We start from the raw sequence: 19,252 nt of genomic DNA, 5'->3' as shown, positions 1-19,252 counted from the left end.
GCGTCAACGGTTCCCGAAAGCGAGGAATTCTCCGCTTCCTAGGGGGCTGGGTTGCCGCTGGAGTGGTCCCCGCAGCTCCAGCCAGCGCAGAACGGCCATGCGAGTTCGCACATCGCAGCGTTTTTCTGCGTATGCGCGCTACGGCCGGTGTATTTCCACGCGTGCGCGGGGGTTCCCTTCTCCGCGCCAGCCCCCGGGCAATATGGTGGAGCCCTACAGGGGCCCAGCGCAGATTAAAATAGGAACCAGCCTGCCCGCTGATCGGTAGGCCCTGATCGCAGACCAGGCCATCATGGGGGCCCCCGCTGGAGTTGGATCACCCCGCTCCCCCATCCAGGACGGCCCCTGCAGACTCACCTTCCAGGTCCCGCCATGTGGGACCTGAGTAATCCATGCCGGCGGTATTACCCGGCCCATCGGGGCCCGGAGAATCACAGGTGGCGGCGGCTGCTGTCAACGGCCCATGACCAGTGCAGCGGGAATCCCACGGGCGCCCGCGAATTGGCGCCGGACAATAGGGAAGCTGGCGTTGGGGCACCGGGTCGGAGAATCCTGGCCATTGATCCTGACAGATATACACTGACCCTGACAGGCATATATTGACCTAAGTACCCTGACCCTGAAGGATATTCACTGATCCCGAGTACACGGACCCTGACCCTGAATGCACTGACCTTGACAGATATACAATGGCTCTGAATACGTTGACACTGACAGACATACACTGACCCTGAATACACAGGGCGCGATTCTCCGCTGCCCACGACGGGTCAGAGAATAGCGGGAGGGCCTTCCCGACATTTTTCCCGACCTCCCGCTATTCTCCCCCCCCCCCCCCCCCCCACGGCCGCCCCACGACACGAATCGCTGCTCGCCGTTTATTACGGCGAACAGCGATTCTCCCTTTGCCGATGGGCCGTTTTCACGAACGCAAACACACCTGCTCTCACCGTTTGTGAAAACGGCCGCAAAGTGCCGTTCCGGACAACCATGGCACCGATCGGCACGGCCGCACCACGCCCGTGCCAAGGGTGGCATGGGCCCGCGATCGGTGGGCACCTCTTTGTTCCTCCGCCGCCCCGCAGGGCGGCTGAGGGGCATGACGGCCTGCGCATGCGCGGGTTTGACGCATATGCGTGATGACGTCATCCGCGCATGGGGGCGCGGAGGCTCATGGCAGCCTTTACGACTCTCCGCATTTGCGGAGAATCGCGCCCACAGACCGTGACAGATATGGCTGTGAATACGCTGACCCTGACAGATATACACTGACCCTGACAGATATACACTGACCCTGAAAACACTGACCTGACAGAAAACAACAGCTCTGAATACACTGACCCTGACAGGCATACACTGACCCTGAACGCTGACCTTCCATGCAGTGACTCTGACAGATCAACAAACATTGTAAATGTTTAAATGAGTGGACATGAGCAAATCCTCATAGTCAAAGCTGCCAACAATGTGATCAGTGTTAAAACTGGAAAATCAGTCAGGAAATCAGCTGAGAATGTGAAAGGCCTTTGAGAGCTTGACAGATCTGAGATCCTGAGAAAGAGTTATCATGTGATGGGTCTTCAGACATCCTGCTCTAATTGGACTTCGGTGAGCACTTAATCGAAAATGTGAAATTTGGATTCATACGTGACAACGATCATTTAGATATCAGAAATGATATGGAATGTTTGTTCTGAGCACTTAGAATGCAGAGAGATGACCAAATTAATTCTATTCTTCATTCTTTTTGATCAGGGGACTACACTCTGATGATCGTTTACTTTGATTTAAGTCGAAGAATGGGATATTTTGCTATACAAACCTACATTCCCTGTATTCTAACTGTTGTCCTATCATGGGTCTCATTTTGGATCAAGAGGGATTCAACTCCTGCCAGGACCACACTTGGTAAGAATATGACATTGACAAGGAAATATGAATTGTAAAGGATGGCTAATGTGGAGGATGAGATAATGTGAGGCAATGAATAAAGGGGAGAAAATCTTCCTTTAGTATATGACATATGGAGTCAGTGGACATTAACACTCTTCACTCTGGATAGATTGGCAATCAGCCCACATTTTAGAGAGTCACAGAAGGTTCCATGTTGACATCCATTATTCTAATTAGGAATGAAATAAATGTGACAATGTCTTTGATGAAGTGCCAAGTTAGAGATTGATTGAATAGATTGCGAGACACGCTATTTCTGGTGCTCTTTTGAAGTGTGTTGTATCTTGACTGAGCAGCATGATTCTCCCTGGAGTTCAATCAGCAAGGACAAAGTATTTTATTGCCCAGTTGTATTTGCCCTTGAGAAGGTGGTGGTGAGCTGCCTTCTTGAACCCCTGCAGTCCCTGTGGTATAGGTACATGCACAGTTACGAAGGGAGTTCCAGGATTTTGACCCAGCCGCAGTGAAGGAACGGCGATATATTTCCAAGTCAGGTTGGTGAGTGACCTGGAGGGAAACCTGAGTTGCTCATGGATCAGTTTGGAGCAGCTGCTTTTTAACCACGTACATACTTGATTTGAATATTGGTACAGAAGCATTGCTCTCCAGGTTTGTAGATGATACCAAGCCTGAAGAGTCCGGAAGGAAATGGAAACAGACAATCAAATCTGCGTAGAATTCGGGTCAAAACTGATGAGATGGAGATGTGGATAAATGTGGGAAGATGCGATTGTGAAAAGATATTTAACACTGATGACACAAAACTGGAGTTAGATTTGGGAGATTGGATAAAGGGACCTGTCAGAGGACAGAGGGCTGCAGTAAAGGGATGAACCATAACTTGGGCTTTATAGATGGAGGAATGGTAAACAGAGCATCAATTCAATCCTAACCAAAGAATTAAGGAGCGGTCACACACAGTAAGATTCTTCTTATCTCTCGCTCAAAGATCAGAGGCGGGATTTCTCCTGTGCGCCCACCAGCGGGAAAACCGGCACAAACCACTCCGGCGTCAACAGCCCCCAAAGGGACTGCGCAAGTTAGCGCATGCGTCGAATCTGGCATGGCGTGACCTCGTGCATGCGCAGAACCGCCGGCGTATTCTGGCGCATGCACAGGGGGTTGTCTTCTTTGCGCCAGCCATGGCGGAGCCCTACAGGGGCTGGCGCGGAAGGGAGGAGTGCCCCCATGGCACAGGCCCGCCCACTGTGGAGGCCCCCCCGGGGGTCGGATCCCCCCGCGCCCCCCCCCCCCTCCCCCCCCCCGAGGACCGCACCAGCCGACTTACCAGCCAGGTCCCGCCATGTGGGACCATGTCTAATCCACACCGGCGGGACTAGCCAGAAACGGACGGCCGCTCAGCCCTTTGGGGCCCGGAGAATTGTCGGGGGGGGGGGGCGTGCTGCCAATGGCCCCCGACTGGCGTGGCGTGATCTCTGCCCAAAAACTGGCACCGGAGATTAAGGCAGCCAACGTCGGGGCGGCGGGGCAGGATTCATCCGTCCCCCCGGGGATTCTCCGACCCAGCAGGGGGTCGGAGAATCCCGCCCCTGGTCTCAGCCCGGTTGACTAGATAGACGAAGCACTGTTTGTTTCTTTAAGAACTCATCCTGGTACATTTACACAAAATTAAATCGAAAAGCTATGTGAATACATTCAAATATCCTTGAGACACTGAAGAGTGAAAGCAAACGCTTCAAAATAATAGTGACTCCAGATTTACAAGTTAAAAGGGGCCTCACGGTAGCATGGTGGTTAGCATCAATGCTTCACAGCTCCAGGGTCCCAGGTTCGATTCCTGGCTGGGTCACTGTCTGTGTGGAGTCTGCACGTCCTCCCCCTGTGTGCGTGGGTTTCCTCCGGTTTCCTCCCACAGTCCAAAGATGTGCGGGTTAGGTGGATTGGCCATGCTAAATTGCCCGTAGTGTAAGGTTAATGGGGGGATTGTTGGGTTACGGGTATACGGATTATGTGGGTTTAAGTAGGGTGATCATTGCTTGGCACAACATCGAGGGCCGAAGGGCCTGTACTGTTCTATGTTCTAAAAGTCATTTCAACAAAAGGCCTTTTTAAAAGTAATTTTCACGAATGCTTCAAGGGTTCTCTGACGGCTAATACTCTTCTCTCTAATCAGTCAAATGGATCACGTTCTTCAGGGAATTCTTATCTGTGTTTAGCCCCTTTCTTAGTTTTATTGATCCTTGATTCGATCAGGAAAGTATCAGTCACTTAACAGGCAATTGGTTAATTAAACATTAACCAATTACTCCAAATTAATGATTTTTCCTACGACTCTTGTCCCACGTTCAAACTCCCTTTGTCATGTTTGGTCTCAGTTACGAGATTGTTCGTTGACTGTACCCTCATATTGCTTATTTGCAGTACATTATTCACAACAGTTGAGACAGTCATGGTCAGTATTCAAAAGTTCAGCCAACTTTATAACTTACTCATATTTCTACAAATTCAATAATTTTCAAGAAACATTTTATTTTCCAGTATATTTTAGCTAATATTTTAAAGGACCGCCCCACTATAACTGTTGAATCCAACACACACCTTAGAATAGATCTTTTGGTTTACGGGGCTGTTTTGGTGGAGGACTTTGGCTATTTTGGAGGAGGAGACAGAGCCGTTAGAAGGGATCAAGACATAGTGGGAGGAAGAGTTGGGTGAGGGTATGGAGGAGGGGTTCTGGTGTGAGGTGCTCCAGAGGCTGAACCTTTTGTGGGAGGTTGGGGCTGATACAGATGGTGGTGTCTAGAGCACACCTTACAAGGGCGAGGATGAGCTGGCTCTTTGAGGGGGTGGAAGATGTGTGTGAATGTTGCAGGGGTGGGGGGGGTGGGGGGGGCACAAACTATGGAATCGTTGTTATTGATATGGGGATTGACATTACATTCGTGACTGATTGGTGTTTATTGTTTGGTATGAATTTGGAAGAAAATGTGAAAAAGGAGGAGAATAAAAAATATTTTAAAAAATGAATAGATCATTTGATTTGGTTAGTGTTCAATAACAGGAGAGTTCTGACTGTGAATTAGGCGAGAGTGTCAAGAATAAAAGATTGACTAGGGTAAGAGTAGGGCCAGTCAAGGACAGTAGTGGGAAGTTGTGCGTGGAGTCCGAGGAGATAGGAGAGGTGCTAAATGAGTATTTTCCGTCCGTATTCACACAGGAAAAAGTTGTCGAGGAGAATACTGAGAATATAGGCTACTAGACTAGAAGGGCTTGAGGTTCATAAGGAGGAGGTGTTAGCGATTCTGGAAAGTGTGAAAATAGATAAGTCCCCTGGGCCGGATAGGATTCTCTGGGAAGCTAGGGAGGAGATTGCTGAGCCTTTGGCTTTGATCTTTAAGTCATTTTTGTCTACAGGAATAGTGCCAGAAGACTGGAGGATAGCAAATGTTGACCCCTTGTTCAAGAAGGGGAGTAGAGATAACCCCGGTAACTATAGACCAGTGAGCCTTACTTCTGTTGTGGGAAAAGTCTTGGAAAGGTTTATAAGAGATAGGATGTATAATCTTCTGGAAAGGAATAATTTGATTAGAGATAGTCAACATGGTTTTGTAAAGGGTGGGTCGTGCCTCACGAACCTTATTGAGTTCTTTGAGAAGGTGACCAAACAGGTGGATGAGGGTAAAGCAGTTGATGTGGTGTATATGGATTTCAGTAAAGCGTTTGATAAGGTTCCCCATGGTAGGCTATTGCAGAAAATACAGAGACATGGGATTCAGGGTGATTTAGCAGTTTGGATCAGAAATTGGCTAGCTGATAGAAGACAAAGGGTGGTGGTTGATGGGAAATGTTCAGACTGGTGTCCAGTTACTAGTGGTGTACCACAAGGATCTGTTTTGGGGCCGCTGCTGTTTGTCATTTTTATAAATGACCTGGAGGAGGGCGCAGAAGGATGGGTGAGTAAATTTGCAGATGACACTAAAGTCGGTGGAGTTGTGGACAGTGCAGAAGGATGTTACAAGTTACAGAGGGACATAGGTAAGCTGCAGAGCTAGGCTGACAGGTGGAAAATGGAGTTTAATGCAGAAAAGTGTGAGGTGATTCATTTTGGAAGGAATAGCAGGAAGACAGAGTACTGGGCTAATGGTAAGATTCTTGGTAGTGTGGACTAGGAAAGAGATATCGGTGTCCATGTCCATAGATCCCTGAAAGTTGCCACCCAGGTTGAGAGGGTTGTTAAGAAGGCGTACGGTGTGTTAGCTTTTATTGGTAGAGGAATTGAGTTTCGGAGCCATGAGGTCATGTTGCAGTTGTACAAAACCCTGGTGTGGCCACATTTGGAGTATTGTGTGCAGTTCTGGTCGCCGCATTATAGGAAGGATGTGGAAGGATTGGAAAGGGTACAGTGGAGATTTACAAGGATGTTGCCTGGTATGGAGGGAAGATCTTACGAGGAAAGGCTGAAGGACTTGAGGTTGTTTTCGTTAGAGAGAAGAAGGTTAAGAGGTGACTTAATTGAGGCATACAAGATGATCAGAGGATTAGATAGGGTGCACATTGAGAGCCTTTTTCCTCGGATGGTGATGTCCAGCACGAGGGGACATAGCTTTAAATTGAGGGGAGATAGATATAGGACAGATGTCAGAAGTAGATTCTTGACTCAGAGAGTAGTGAGGGCGTGGAATGCCCTGCCTGCAACAGTAGTGGACTCGCCAACACTAAGGGCATTCAAATGGTTATTGGATAGGCATATGGATGATAAGGGAATAGTGTAGATGGGCATTAGATTGGTTTCACAGGTCGGCGCAACAACGAGGGCCGAAGAGCCTGTACTGAGCTGTAATGTTCTATGTTCTATGAGGCAGGTATGAGGATCGAGAACGAGCCTCAGCCCTTGCAATTGTCCAATTGGTTTAAGGTTTTGCAGCATATGTGGATGATGGCGGGGACTTGATGTGCAGTTTTGTTCTCCTTATCTAAGAAAGAATATACTTACTATGGGGGGAGTGCAGCAAAAGTTCATCAGAATGATTTCTGGGATGCCAGATTTGTCATATGAGGAGAGATTGGTTTGACTAGGCCACTATTCACTGGAATTTAGAAGAATGAAAGGGGATCTCATTGAAAGGTATAGAGTTCTGACAGATCTGGACAGGCTGGATGCAGGGATAATGCTTCCTCTAGCTGAGGGTGTCATAGATTATCATAGACTTTTGTAGATTATCTAGACTTTACAGTGCAGAAGGAGGCCATTCGGCCTATCGAGTCTGCACCGGCTCTTGGAAAGAGCACCCTACCTAAGGTCAACACCTCCACCCTATCCCCATAGCCCCATAACCCAGTAACCCCACCCAACACTAAGGGCAATTTTGGACACTAAGGGCAATTTATCATGGCCAATCCACCTAACCTGCACATCTTTGGACTGTGGGAGGAAACCGGAGCACCCGGAGAAAACCCACGCACACACGGGGAGGATGTGCAGACTCCGCACAGACAGTGACCCAAGCCGGAATCGATCCTGGGACCCTGGAGCTGTGAAGCAATTGGACTATCCACAATGCTACCGTGCTGTCTAGAGCAAGAGGTCACAATCTCAAGATGCGGGTAGGCCATTTAGGATTGAGATGAGGAGAAATGTCTTCACTCAGAGGATGGTGAACCTGTGGAATCCTTTACCACAGAAGGCTATGGAGGCCAGGTTACTGAATATATTTAAGATTTAGATAGATTTCTAGACTCTAAATTAATCAAGGGGTATGGGGAGAGTGAAGGAGCATGGTGTTGAGATAGAGGGTCTGCTTTGATCAGATTAAATGACGGAGCAGCCGCGAAAGGCCAAATTAGCTTCTCCTATTTTCTATGTTTCTATGGTGGGTAGATGAATAAAATGATCATGGCACCATGACACAAGGAGCCAATCAAGTAGAAGGAGTTAGAGGAATGTAATAAAGGAGACAGTGTAGTGGGAGGGATAAACACTGTTCCCTGCAGCCAAGAACGAGGGTCTAGAAGGCTTTGTTTTTTTGCCTCGTGTCAAGATTTAGGACATCTGCTCAGGGCTCCATATAACTCCATAGAATCATGACAGTGCAGAAATAAGCCATTTGGCCCATCGAGTCTTCACCAACCCTCTGAAGGAACACCCTACCTACACACACTCCCCCATCCTATTCCCCTAACCCCACCTAACTTGCACACCTTTGGACACTAAGGGGAAATTTAGCATGGCCAATCCACCTGACCTGCACATCTTTGAACTGTGGGAGGAAACCGGAGCACCCGAAGGAAACACACGCAAAGACAGGGAGAAAGTGCAAACTCCACGCAGACAGTTATGAAAGAGCGGAATTGAACCCGGGTCCCTGGTGCTGTGAGGTAGAAGTGCTAACCACTGTTCCACCATGCCGTTGAGAGGAACTTGCTGTTGGAGGGGGAGGGAGAGAGCAGGCTATACTAGATCTGGTAGTGTGCAACAAGACAGACTTTATTGGTAAAGGTGCTCCTGGGTAGCAGCGATCATAACATGAATGAAGTTCACATTCAGATTGAGGGAGAGAAGATTGGGCCTAAGACTAGTGTTTTAAACTGAAATAAGGGTGATTTCTGAGAGTATGGGTCAGAGCTTGCTAAAGTGAACTTGGAAATTGGGTTAAGGGGTAGGCCAATAGAGGTGCAGCAGCAAACATTTAAGGGGAGATTTCATAAAACTCAGCAAAGATACATTCCAATGACAAAGAAAGACTCTTAAGGGACGGGTGCACCAACTGGTGCTAGCTAAGAATCAAATTGAATGAAAAAGCGCATGATTCTGCAAAGTTTAGTGGTTGGTCAGAAGATTGGACAGAGTATTAAACACAGTAAAGAATGACTATAAGAAAAATAAGAGGGATAACTTAGAGTACAAGAGAAAGTTAACTAAGAAATATAAAAACTGGCATTTAAAAAAAGAAAAGAGTAACTAAGTGAACGTTGGTCCTCTCGAGAGTGAGTCTGGGAATTAATTATGCAAAATAAGGAAATGGCGGTGAACTAAACAGACATTTTTATCTGTCTTCACTGTAGAGGATACATGAAACATTCCAGAAATAATTGTCAATCAAGAGTCAAAAGAGAGGGAGGAATTTAAAACTATCATCAGGAAAAGGGTTCTGAGAAAATTATTAGAGCTAAAAGATGATAAGTCCTACTGGTCTTTATCCTAGGGTCTTAATACAAGTGGCTGCTGAGGTGATAGATTTATTGGCTTTAATTTTCCTAGGCTTTGGAAATATTCCATCAGGTTGGAAAACAGTGAATGTAACTTCTATTCAAGAAAGGATAGAGACAGAAAGCAGGAAACTACAAACTAGTTAGCTTGGGGAAATGAAATGAAAATCGCTTATTGTCACGAGTAGGCTTCAATGAAGTTACTGTGAAAAGCCCCTAGTCACCACATTCCGGCGCCTGTCCGGGGAGGCTGGTACGGGAAATGCTGGAATCTATAATTAAGGAGGTAACATTGGGGCACTTAGAAAAACTCAATGCAGTCAGACAGAGTTTTGTGAAAGGGAAATCATATTTGACTATTTCATTAATTTAGTTATTTGAGAAAGAAACAGGTAACATGGAAGAAGGGAACCTATCGATGTGGTGCACTTAGATTTCCAGAAGGCATTTGACAAGGTGCCAGATCAAAGGCTACAGCATCCAATAGGAGCTCATGTTGTATGGGGTAATATATTGGCATGGAAAGAAGATTGGTTAGTTAGCAGGAAACAGAATGGGTCAGTTACAGGTTGACAAGCTGAAACTAGTGGGTGCCACTGGAATCAGTAGTCTCCAACTATTTATAATTTATATCAATGATTTGGATGAAGGAACCAAATGTACTGTTGCTAAATTTGCCGATGATACACACAAGTAGGTGGAAAAGTGAGTTGCCAACAGGATATAAGGGTCTAAAAAGGGATAGGGACAGGTTATGTGAGTGGGCCACAGTGTCAGTCAGTTTTCTCATTTGTACCTCTCTCTAGTTCCGAAGGAATGTCATATTGGACAAGAAACATTAGGAGGGATTTTACACCTGCATTTGCTGCAGGCACACATGTCGATGTGGATGCAAAATCCCACAAGAGCCAGAAACCAAGAATCTCACCCACGAGATTTCAGGCTCTGATTTCCTCCCCCATCCTCCTCAATGAAATAACAAAGTCCCCACCCAGGAAGGTCAGGAACCTCATTTCAATGCATTTGAATACATTTAAGTATTGTTAGCACGCTTTCCCGCTGTAGTGATCCCCCCAAGCCCCTCCGCATTGGAAATTCCACCCTCGCTGACGTGATGGCAAGTCGCCGAGATTTACAATAGGGTTTTCAAAATTTGAACCAACCGGAGGGAATCCGCCGGGGGCGCACAGGCAAATATAGCCCCGGGGGAGAGGGGGATCCTGCCTGGGCAATACCGTGGCACTGCCCTTCAACACTGCCTTCTGGCACTGTAGCACCTCCCTCTTACATGGCATTCTGGAAATGCCCCCTGGCGCTGCACTCTGGCAGTGCCATGGGACAGTGCTAAGAGGCAGTGCCGGGGAGTTCCATGGGGTGGGAACTCGCCTATATGGGGAGGAAGGCATGTGCATGGAGGGGGGAGGGTCCCATGTGGGAGGGTCTCTCTGTGTCCATGGGGGATGGGGGGGGGGTTTTCTTCGTTCATTTTGGTTCCGGAAATTGGGGGCACTCTTTGAAAACGGCGCTCAGATCTGCAGAAAGCCGATGGTGCTGGCTCTTTCTGGCCACACCCCGCCAGCGTGGGACACACCTCCAGCATTTTTCTTGTAAGTACTGGACAATATGGAGAGAACAGCTGGTGAGATTCACACCGCTTTCCTCGCCAGGTCCAGAAATAAGGAAAATTCCGCACAGTATCTCTGATTCTCCACAGAGGCGGCCTGACCTGCTGAGTTTTGCAGCATTCTCTGCTTTATTTCTGTGCTAAGTGACCGGAGTACAAATTCCAGACTGGCATGTCAATGCCAATCGTGACGGTGCTTTGCACTTCTTGGAGCTGGTTTAGCACACGGCTAAATCGCTGGCTTTTAAAGCAGACCAAGGCAGGCCAGCAGCACGGTTCAATTCCCGTACCAGCCTCCCCGAGCAGGCGCCGGAATGTGGCAAATAGGGGCTTTTCACAGTAACTTCATTTGAAGCCTACTTGTGACAATAAGCCATTTTCATTTAATTTCATTTCATTTGGAGCTGCCATTTTTTTGATCGGAATGAAACTGATGCCCTCTGAAACAGTGTAAAAAAAACCCATGATGCTATTTTGAAAATAAGCAGGGGTATTTCTCAAGTGTTCTGGTCAATATTTGCCCCTTAATCGACATCACACAAACAATTGTGGTTTGCAGATACTGGAGTCACTAATTGACTGCCATGTTTGCTGTAATGCAAAAGGAACTCCGTTTCCAAGATGTACAGGTTAGGTGGATTGGCCATGCTAAATTGCCTCTTAGTGTCCAAAGATGTGCAGGTTAGGGTATGGGGATGGGATGAGGGAGTGGGCCTAGGTAGGGTGATCTTTTGGTGTGTGTCGGTGCAGACCCAATAGGCTGAATGGCCACCTTCGGGCAGCAGGGTGGCACAGTGGTGAACACTGCTGCCTCACAGAGCCTGGATCCCAGATTCAACTCTGGCCTTGGGTGACTGCGTGGGGTTTGCACGTTCTCCCCGTGTCTGCGTGGGTTTCCTCCGGATGCTCCAGATTCCACCCACAGTCCAAAGATGTGCAGGTTAGGTGGATTGCCATGCTAAATTGCCTCTTAGTGCCCAGATTGTGCAGGTTAGGTTACAGGGCTATGGGGATAGAGTGGGGTGCACATGGGTAGAGTGCTCATTCAAAGGGTCAGTGCAGACTTGATGGGCTGAATGGTCTGCTCCTACACTCTCGTGATTCTCCGATTCTGCACTGTCGGGATTCTATGATTCAAAAGTACCGTATTGGTTGGGAAGCATTTTAAAATACCCTGCGGTCATGACTGACTCTCTTAGAATAACTCAGGGCTCTTTGCGAACCATCTGGAACTAAACCTGGGTCCATTACCCATGGAGTCTAGCTGCGCCCACATAAACTACAACCCTATCTTCATGGTTTCAGACAACCTGGTCAACTTTGAGCAACTTGTCTGAGAGGGTTGGTGAACCCAATCTTTCAGCACTGTTTATTCTAAAGCTTCCCAAAGGTCAAGACATAAGGCCAAAGTTAGGATGGGAGTGTTGGTTAAACCCTGGGTTTACCACATTATCGGAGTTTGCACTTATTCTCCCGCAACAGTGAGACTGATTGATGGGACTGAGCTTCAGCGCAGAGTGTGAAGCAAATATTTAAATATGCTTTTGCCACAGCTCCTCAAATGATTAATGACCCTGTGGTGCAGTGTGCACACTAGTCAAATATGCCACCTCAGCCACTTGACCCAATAAAAAAATCTTGCCTAATCTCCACTTACTCCTTCCTTGCTGTTTATACCTGAAACTCGCAGCAGTTCAGGATATGTTTGATTCGAATGTACTTTATTTGTCAAATTCACGCCAGTCTATTTGAATTTTGTCCAACAGTGTACAATATGTAGAAACAAGCTGAGAATTGAATCAATATCAAGTGGGGTTAGACTGTCACCATTGTACTCGTCAATGTTCTATTTGATTAAAATCTCAGTCTTTTCGCTTTTCTACTTGCTGAAGTGGTGTTTACCGCTTTTCTTTTGCCCTTAATGAAATCCCATTTCTAATGTGGAATATATCATGTTAAAGTTCCAGGCTGTTTGTTGATGATTGTACAGTGTTCATTCAACTCCTCAGATACTGAAGTGGTCCGTGCCCAAATGCAGCAAAGCCTGGATAACGTTCAGTATATGACAAGTAATATTCACACTCACCAAGTGCCTGGTGATGACCATTATCAACAGGGAGATACTCCCGCTTCATCATGACCATCATGGAGTCCCCCACTATCAACATCCTGGGCCTCAGCATTGAGCAGCCACGCAAATGCCATGACTATAAGAGCAGTCAAAGGCCAAGAATTTTGCAGCAACTAACTCACCTCCGGACTGCCCAAATACTGTCCACCATCTACAAGGCAAAAGTCAGGAGAGTGATGGAGCACTGTCCACGTGCCTAAATGAAACAAGGTCAACACCATCCACAGCAAAGCAGCCTTCTTGTTTGGCATCCCCATTCGACAGCTTAAACATTCATTCCCCCCACCACCAGTGAACAGTGACAGCGACAGTCTCGTTTGACAGAACCGGTCAAATAAATGTCCTCTACCACGTGGATGGGCACGGACAGCAAATGCATGGGGACCCCCGCCACCTGCAAGTTCCCCCATCAGAACAGATCATCCGGACTTGTAACCATATCGATGTAGCTTCATTGTGGCTGAGTCAAAATCCTGGAACTCTCTTCCTGACAGTACATGGGCAACAAGAGGAAGGCCCCCTCCCACCTGCTCAAGAACAACGAAGGATGGATAATAAATGATGTCCTGCCAGCTGTGGCCATACACCAAGAATGCATAAACAGCATCTGTGTATGAAACCATCCCTTCAGTGCATCATTGCCCTTTATTTTCAATGCTTTGTGTAACAATGGGTTTGACATTCTTACCTGCTGGGTCAAGGGACTGAGCAGGAGTGAGAAACAGTGCGGATCGAGGCAGACCCGGCCAGGTGATAACAGCGGATAAGAGAGAGGAGCTTCAGAGTGAGATTCAGCGCGGATCGAGGCAGACCCGGTCAGGTGATAACAGCGGATAAGAGAGAGGAGCTTCAGAGTGAGATTCAGCACGGATCGAGGCAGACCCGGCCAGGTGATAACAGCGGATAAGAGAGAGGAGCTTCAGAGTGAGAAACATCGTGGAGAGAGGAGGACCTGGCCAGTTAAAACAGCGGATAAGAGAGAGGAGCTTCAGAGTGAGAAACGGCATAGACGCGAGGCATACTGAATGATGAAGTAGGTTCGAGAGGCTAAATTGTCTGCTGCTACTCCTAGTTCTGATGTTCCAAGAAAGAACTATTCTGTCTGATTTCACCGTCCAGCTCTTGGTCTGTAACCCTGTAGATAACAGCACCTAAAGCACAAATCTGGTGTTCTTGATTAATAAGGGGATTTCTTGATTAATGTGGAGATCAGGGGTTATGAGGCAAAAGCAGGAAAATGGGATGAGGAACATATCAGCCATGATTGAATGGCGGAGCAGACTTGGCCTAATTCTGCTATATCTTATGGTCTTCTGGAGAGGTGGACCCGGCCAGTTAAATCAGCGGGAAAAGGGAGAGCGGCTTCAGAGTGATAAACAGCGTGGAGAGGTGCGGACCTGGCAAGTTAAACAGTGGGGGTAGGGTGGGCGAGTAAGCGAAAGGTGCTGTGGGCATGGGAAGATCCCACCATAACCAAAGTGGGAAAAACAACCGTAAGTTCATTGGTTGGTAAATAACTGGTAATTCCATAGAATGATCGATTTACCACAGTACAGAAGGAGGCCATTCAGCCCATTGAGTCTGCACCAACCCTCTGAAAGAGCACTCTACATAGGCCGACTGACTCCCCTGCCCTAACCCTGTAACTCTATCTAACCTTTGGACACTTATCGGGCAATTTAAAATGGCCCATCCAGCTAACCTGCACATCAGTGGGGGTATAGGGGGAATGTAGTCATAATTGGGGATAGTATAGAGGAGTATAGACCCTGTTCCTTGTGACCAGGATCGAGAGTACTGGAGGTTGTGTTGCCGACCTGGTGCCATGGTTTGGGATATCTCACATGGGCTGCAGAGGAACTTGGAGTGGGAGGATAAAGATCCAGTTGTCGTGGTCCACGTAGGCACCAACGGCATTGGTAGAACATGGATAGAGGTTCTGCTAAAGGAAAATGAGCAGCTAGGGATTAAATTTAAAAAGCAGAACAAAAAAGCTAATATTCTCTGGATACTACCTGAGCCACGAGCTAATCGTCAATAAGATTAAAGAGGTAAACAAGGTCAATAAGATTAAAGAGGTAAATGTGTCGCTCAAAGGTTGGTGTCGGAGAAATGAGTTTGAATTCATGGGACATTGGCACCAGTACTGGAGAAGGTCGGAGCTGTTCCGATGGGACAGTCTTCACCTGAATCATGTTGGGACCAGAATCCTGCCAAATCACATAACTAGGGCTGTAGATTTTAAACTAAATAGTGTGGGTGGGGAGGGGGGGGGGGGGGGTGAGAATGTTCAGTTGCACGGAAAATTAGAAAAACACAGTTAAAGCAGAAGGTAGGAGTGGAGGTTAATGATGGGACAGAATGTGCAAATGTCATATTGCACCAAGGAATCCGAAAAAGCAGGGAAATTTCAGAATGGAACAAATTTCTTGGCTTTGTGTCTGAATACACAAAGCATTCGGAACAAAATTAATGAATTAACAGCGTAAATAGAGATGAAGGGGTATAATTTGGTGCCGATTACTGAGATGACAGGTCCAGGTCTGGGAATATAATACCCAGTATTTAGGAAGGATGGGGAGGAAGCAAGGGATAAGAGCTGTAGTGAGAAATGATATAGACACTGGAGATCAAGATGTCGATTCAGGCAGCACGGTGGCCTAGTGGTTAGCACAACCGCCTCACGGCGCTGAGGTCCCGGGTTCGATCCCGGCTCTGGGTCACTGTCCGTGTGGAGTTTGCACATTCTCCCCGTGTCTGCGTAGGTTTCGCCCCCACAACCCAAAAATGTGCAGAGTAGGTGGATTGGCCACGCTAAATTGCCCCTTAATTGGAAAAAATAATTGGGTAATCTAAATTTATTTTTAAAAAAATTTCGATTCAATCTGGTGAGAAATAAGAAATAACAAGGGAAAAAAGTTGCTGGTAGGTGTAATATATAAGTCCCCAAATAATAGTTCTGCAGTGGGGCACAGTTTAAACCATGAAAGACTGGGCTTGTAAGAAAGGTATAGCAATTATCATGGATGATTTTATTATGCACATGAACTGGATTCATCAGATTGGGAAGGGTGGCCTCAAGGGAGAGTTCATTAAATGTATGAGAGATTGGTTCGACAACGCATTGGTTCACAAAACAGTCAGAGAGCAGCTAGATTTCATATTGCGTAGTGAGGTAGGATTAATTAATGATCTCATAGTTCCGGGGAACAGTGATCATAACATGCTAGAATTGCAAATTCAGTTTGAGGGCAAGAAACTAGAGTTCCACACTCATGTTCTGGAGTTAAATAAAGGTAATTATAGACATGAGGACACATTTAGCCCTTGTGGGCTGGGTACAAAGGCCAAAAGGTAGGACAGTTGACGAGCGGTGGCAAATGCTTAAGGAGATGTTAAATTTCTCCCAACCAAAATATATTCCAGAGGGGAAGAAGGATTGTAAGATGGGGAGAAAACATCCATGGCAAATCAAGGAAGCTAAAGAGGGGCAGCAGGGTAGCATGGTGGTTAGCATAAATGCTTCACAGCTCCAGGGTCCCAGGTTCGATTCCCGGCTGGGTCACTGTCTGTGTGGAGTCTGCACGTCCTCCCCCTGTGTGCGTGGGTTTCCTCCGGGTGCTCCGGTTTCCTCCCACAGTCCAAAGATGTGCGGGTTAGGTGGATTGGCCATGCTAAAATTGCCCGTAGTGTCCTAATTAAAGTAAGGTTGGGGGGGGGGGGGGGTTTGTTGGGTTACGGGTATAGGGTGGATACGTGGGTTTGAGTAGGGTGATCATGGCTCGGCACAACATTGAGGGCCGAAGGGCCTGTTCTGTGCTGTACTGTTCTATGTTCTATGTTCTAAAGATAACAGAAAGTCAAAAATTAGAGCACACCATATTGCAAAGGTCAATGGCAGCCTGGAAGATTAGGAAACATTTAAATATCAACAGAGTTACTAAAACAGAAATAAAAATGGAAAAGGTAAATTATGAAAGAAAACTAATGCAAAATATTAAAAACTATCGTAAAAGCTTGTATAAGTATATAAAAGGGAAGTGAGTATCTAAAGTGGATGCTGGTCCCTTAGCAAATAAGACTGGAGAATTAATAGTAGGGAACACAGAAATGGTGGCGACACTAAACCAATATTTTCCCTCAGTTTTCACTGTGGAGGACACTATAGTAACAGGTAATGCAGAGGTAAAAGGGAGGAATTTAGAATAATCATCATCAACAGGAAAAAGTACTGAGCAAACTATTGGTATTGAAGGAAGACAAGTCTCCAGGGCCTGATGGCCTACATCCTGGGAAGTGGCAGCGGAGATGGTTGTTTCATTGGTTATAACATTCCAAAATTCCCTGGATGAGGGAAAGGGTCCAGTGGATTGAAAAATGTTAATATTCAAAAAGGCAGAACGTAGGAAATTATAGTTAGTTTAACATCTGTCATTGGGAAATTGTTAGAATCTATTATTAAGCAAGTAATGTCAGGAAATTTGGAAAATCAAAACACAATCCATCAGAGTCAGCGTGGTTTTATGAAGGATAAATCATGTTTGACTAATTTGCTCGAGTTCTTTGAAGATGTAACAAGCCAAGTGGATAATAGGGACCCTAATAGGGACCCTATAAGTGTAGCATATCTTGACTTCCGGAAGGCATTTGGTAAGGTGCCGCAGAGAGGGATGGAGTTCCACATGGATAAGTGTGAAAATATCCACTTTTGTTGGGAAAATGGAAAGGCAACTTATCACCTGATTGGAGAGAAACTTCAGAGTACAGAGGGATCTGGGTGTCCTTGTTCATGAATCGCAGAAAACTAGTAGGCAGGTCATAAGGAAGGCAAATGGAATTTTAGCATTTATTGCTAAATGAATAGAGTATAAATGTCGGGGAGTGTTGCTGCAACTGTACAAGGCATTGGTGCCACTGCACCTGGAGTATGGTGTACAGCTTTGAACCCCTTACTTGAGGAGTGGTGTAGTTCCATTGGAGGCAGTTCAGAGGAGGTTCACAACATTGATGAGGGGTTTGCTTTATGAAGAATGATTGAATAGGTTTGGCCTATGCCCTCGAGTTCAGAAGAATGAGAGGAGAACTAATTGAGGTATATAATAAAATAAATATATTGTCAAAGTAGACTTAGAGAGGATGTTTCCACTTATTGGACATTCTAGCCATGATGTGGAGATGCCGGCGTTGGACTGGGGTGAGCACAGTAAGAAGTCTTACAACACCAGGTTAAAGTCCAACAGGTTTGTTTCAAACACGAGCTTTCGGAGCACGGCTCCTTCTTCAGGTGAATGGAAAGGCTTGTTCCAGAAATGTTTATATAGACACAGTCAGAGATGCCCCGGAATGCGAGCACCTGCAGGCAATCAAATCATCAAAGATGCAGAGAGAGAGGTAACTCCAGGTTAAAGAGGTGTGAATTGTCCCAAGCCAGTTCAGTCGGTAGGCCTCTGCAAGTCCAGGCTTGTTGGTGGGGGCCGAATGTAATGCGACATGAATCCCAGATCCCGGTTGAGTCCGCATTCATGCGTGCGGAACTTAGCTATAAGTTTTTGCTCAGCAATTTTGCGTTGTCGCGTCTCCTGAAGGCCTCCTTGTAGAATGCTGACCCGGAGATCAGAGGCTGAATGTCCTTGACTGCTGAAGTGTTCCCCAACTGGAAGGGAACAGTCCTGCCTGTTGATAGTCACGGGCTATCGTGCGACTATCAACAGGCAGGACTGTTCCCTTCCAGTTGGGGAACACTTCAGCAGTCAAGGACATTCAGCCTCTGATCTCCGGGTCAGCATTCTACAAGGAGGCCTTCAGGAGACGCGACAACGCAAAATTGCTGAGCAAAAACTTATAGCTAAGTTCCGCACGCATGAATGCGGACTCAACCGGGATCTGGGATTCATGTCGCATTACATTCGGCCCCCACCAACAAGCCTGGACTTGCAGAGGCCTACCGACTGAACTGGCTTGGGACAATTCACACCTCTTTAACCTGGAGTTACCTCTCTCTCTGCATCTTTGATGATTTGATTGCCTGCAGGTGCTCGCATTCCGGGGCATCTCTGACTGTGTCTATATAAACATTTCTGGAACAAGCCTTTCCATTCACCTGAAGAAGGAGCCGTGCTCCGAAAGCTCGTGTTTGAAACAAACCTGTTGGACTTTAACCTGGTGTTGTAAGACTTCTTACTGGACATTCTAGGGGTTGGTTTAGCACAGTGCTCCAAACAGCTGGCTTGTAATGCAAAACAAGGCCAACAGCGTGGGTTCAATTCGAAAAGGCGCCGGAATGTGGCAACTAGGGTAACTTCATTGAAGCCTACTTGTGGCAATAAGCGATTATTATTATTATTAGAATGAGAGATCATAGTTTTAGGTTAAGGGGG

The 19,252-nt window shown here is 46.7% G+C and overlaps 1 protein-coding gene across 4 annotated transcripts in view; it reads left to right on the top strand.

Moving 5' to 3' along the window:
* The window catches only part of LOC119952085 (gamma-aminobutyric acid receptor subunit gamma-4-like), a 409,052-nt gene that overhangs the window by 339,753 nt on the left and 50,047 nt on the right, over nt 1-19,252 (top strand). For 3 of the 4 annotated variants that reach the window (XR_005457758.1, XR_005457757.1, XM_038775632.1), the window contains exon 7: nt 1,756-1,908. The exons of the other annotated variant lie outside the window; for it this stretch is intronic. Coding sequence is in view for 1 of the 3 variants with exons in the window: in XM_038775632.1 (XP_038631560.1) it covers nt 1,756-1,908 (153 nt within the window). In the remaining 2 variants the exon portion in view is untranslated. The remainder of the gene's footprint in view (nt 1-1,755; nt 1,909-19,252) is intronic. 4 annotated transcript variants of the gene reach the window in all.

The sequence above is a fragment of the Scyliorhinus canicula genome, chromosome 17 (genome assembly GCF_902713615.1).
Source record: "Scyliorhinus canicula chromosome 17, sScyCan1.1, whole genome shotgun sequence".
Taxonomy (NCBI): Eukaryota; Metazoa; Chordata; class Chondrichthyes; order Carcharhiniformes; family Scyliorhinidae; genus Scyliorhinus; species Scyliorhinus canicula.
The sequence above is the reverse complement of the archived record's forward strand: the minus strand, read 5'-3'. Positions and strand labels throughout refer to the sequence as shown.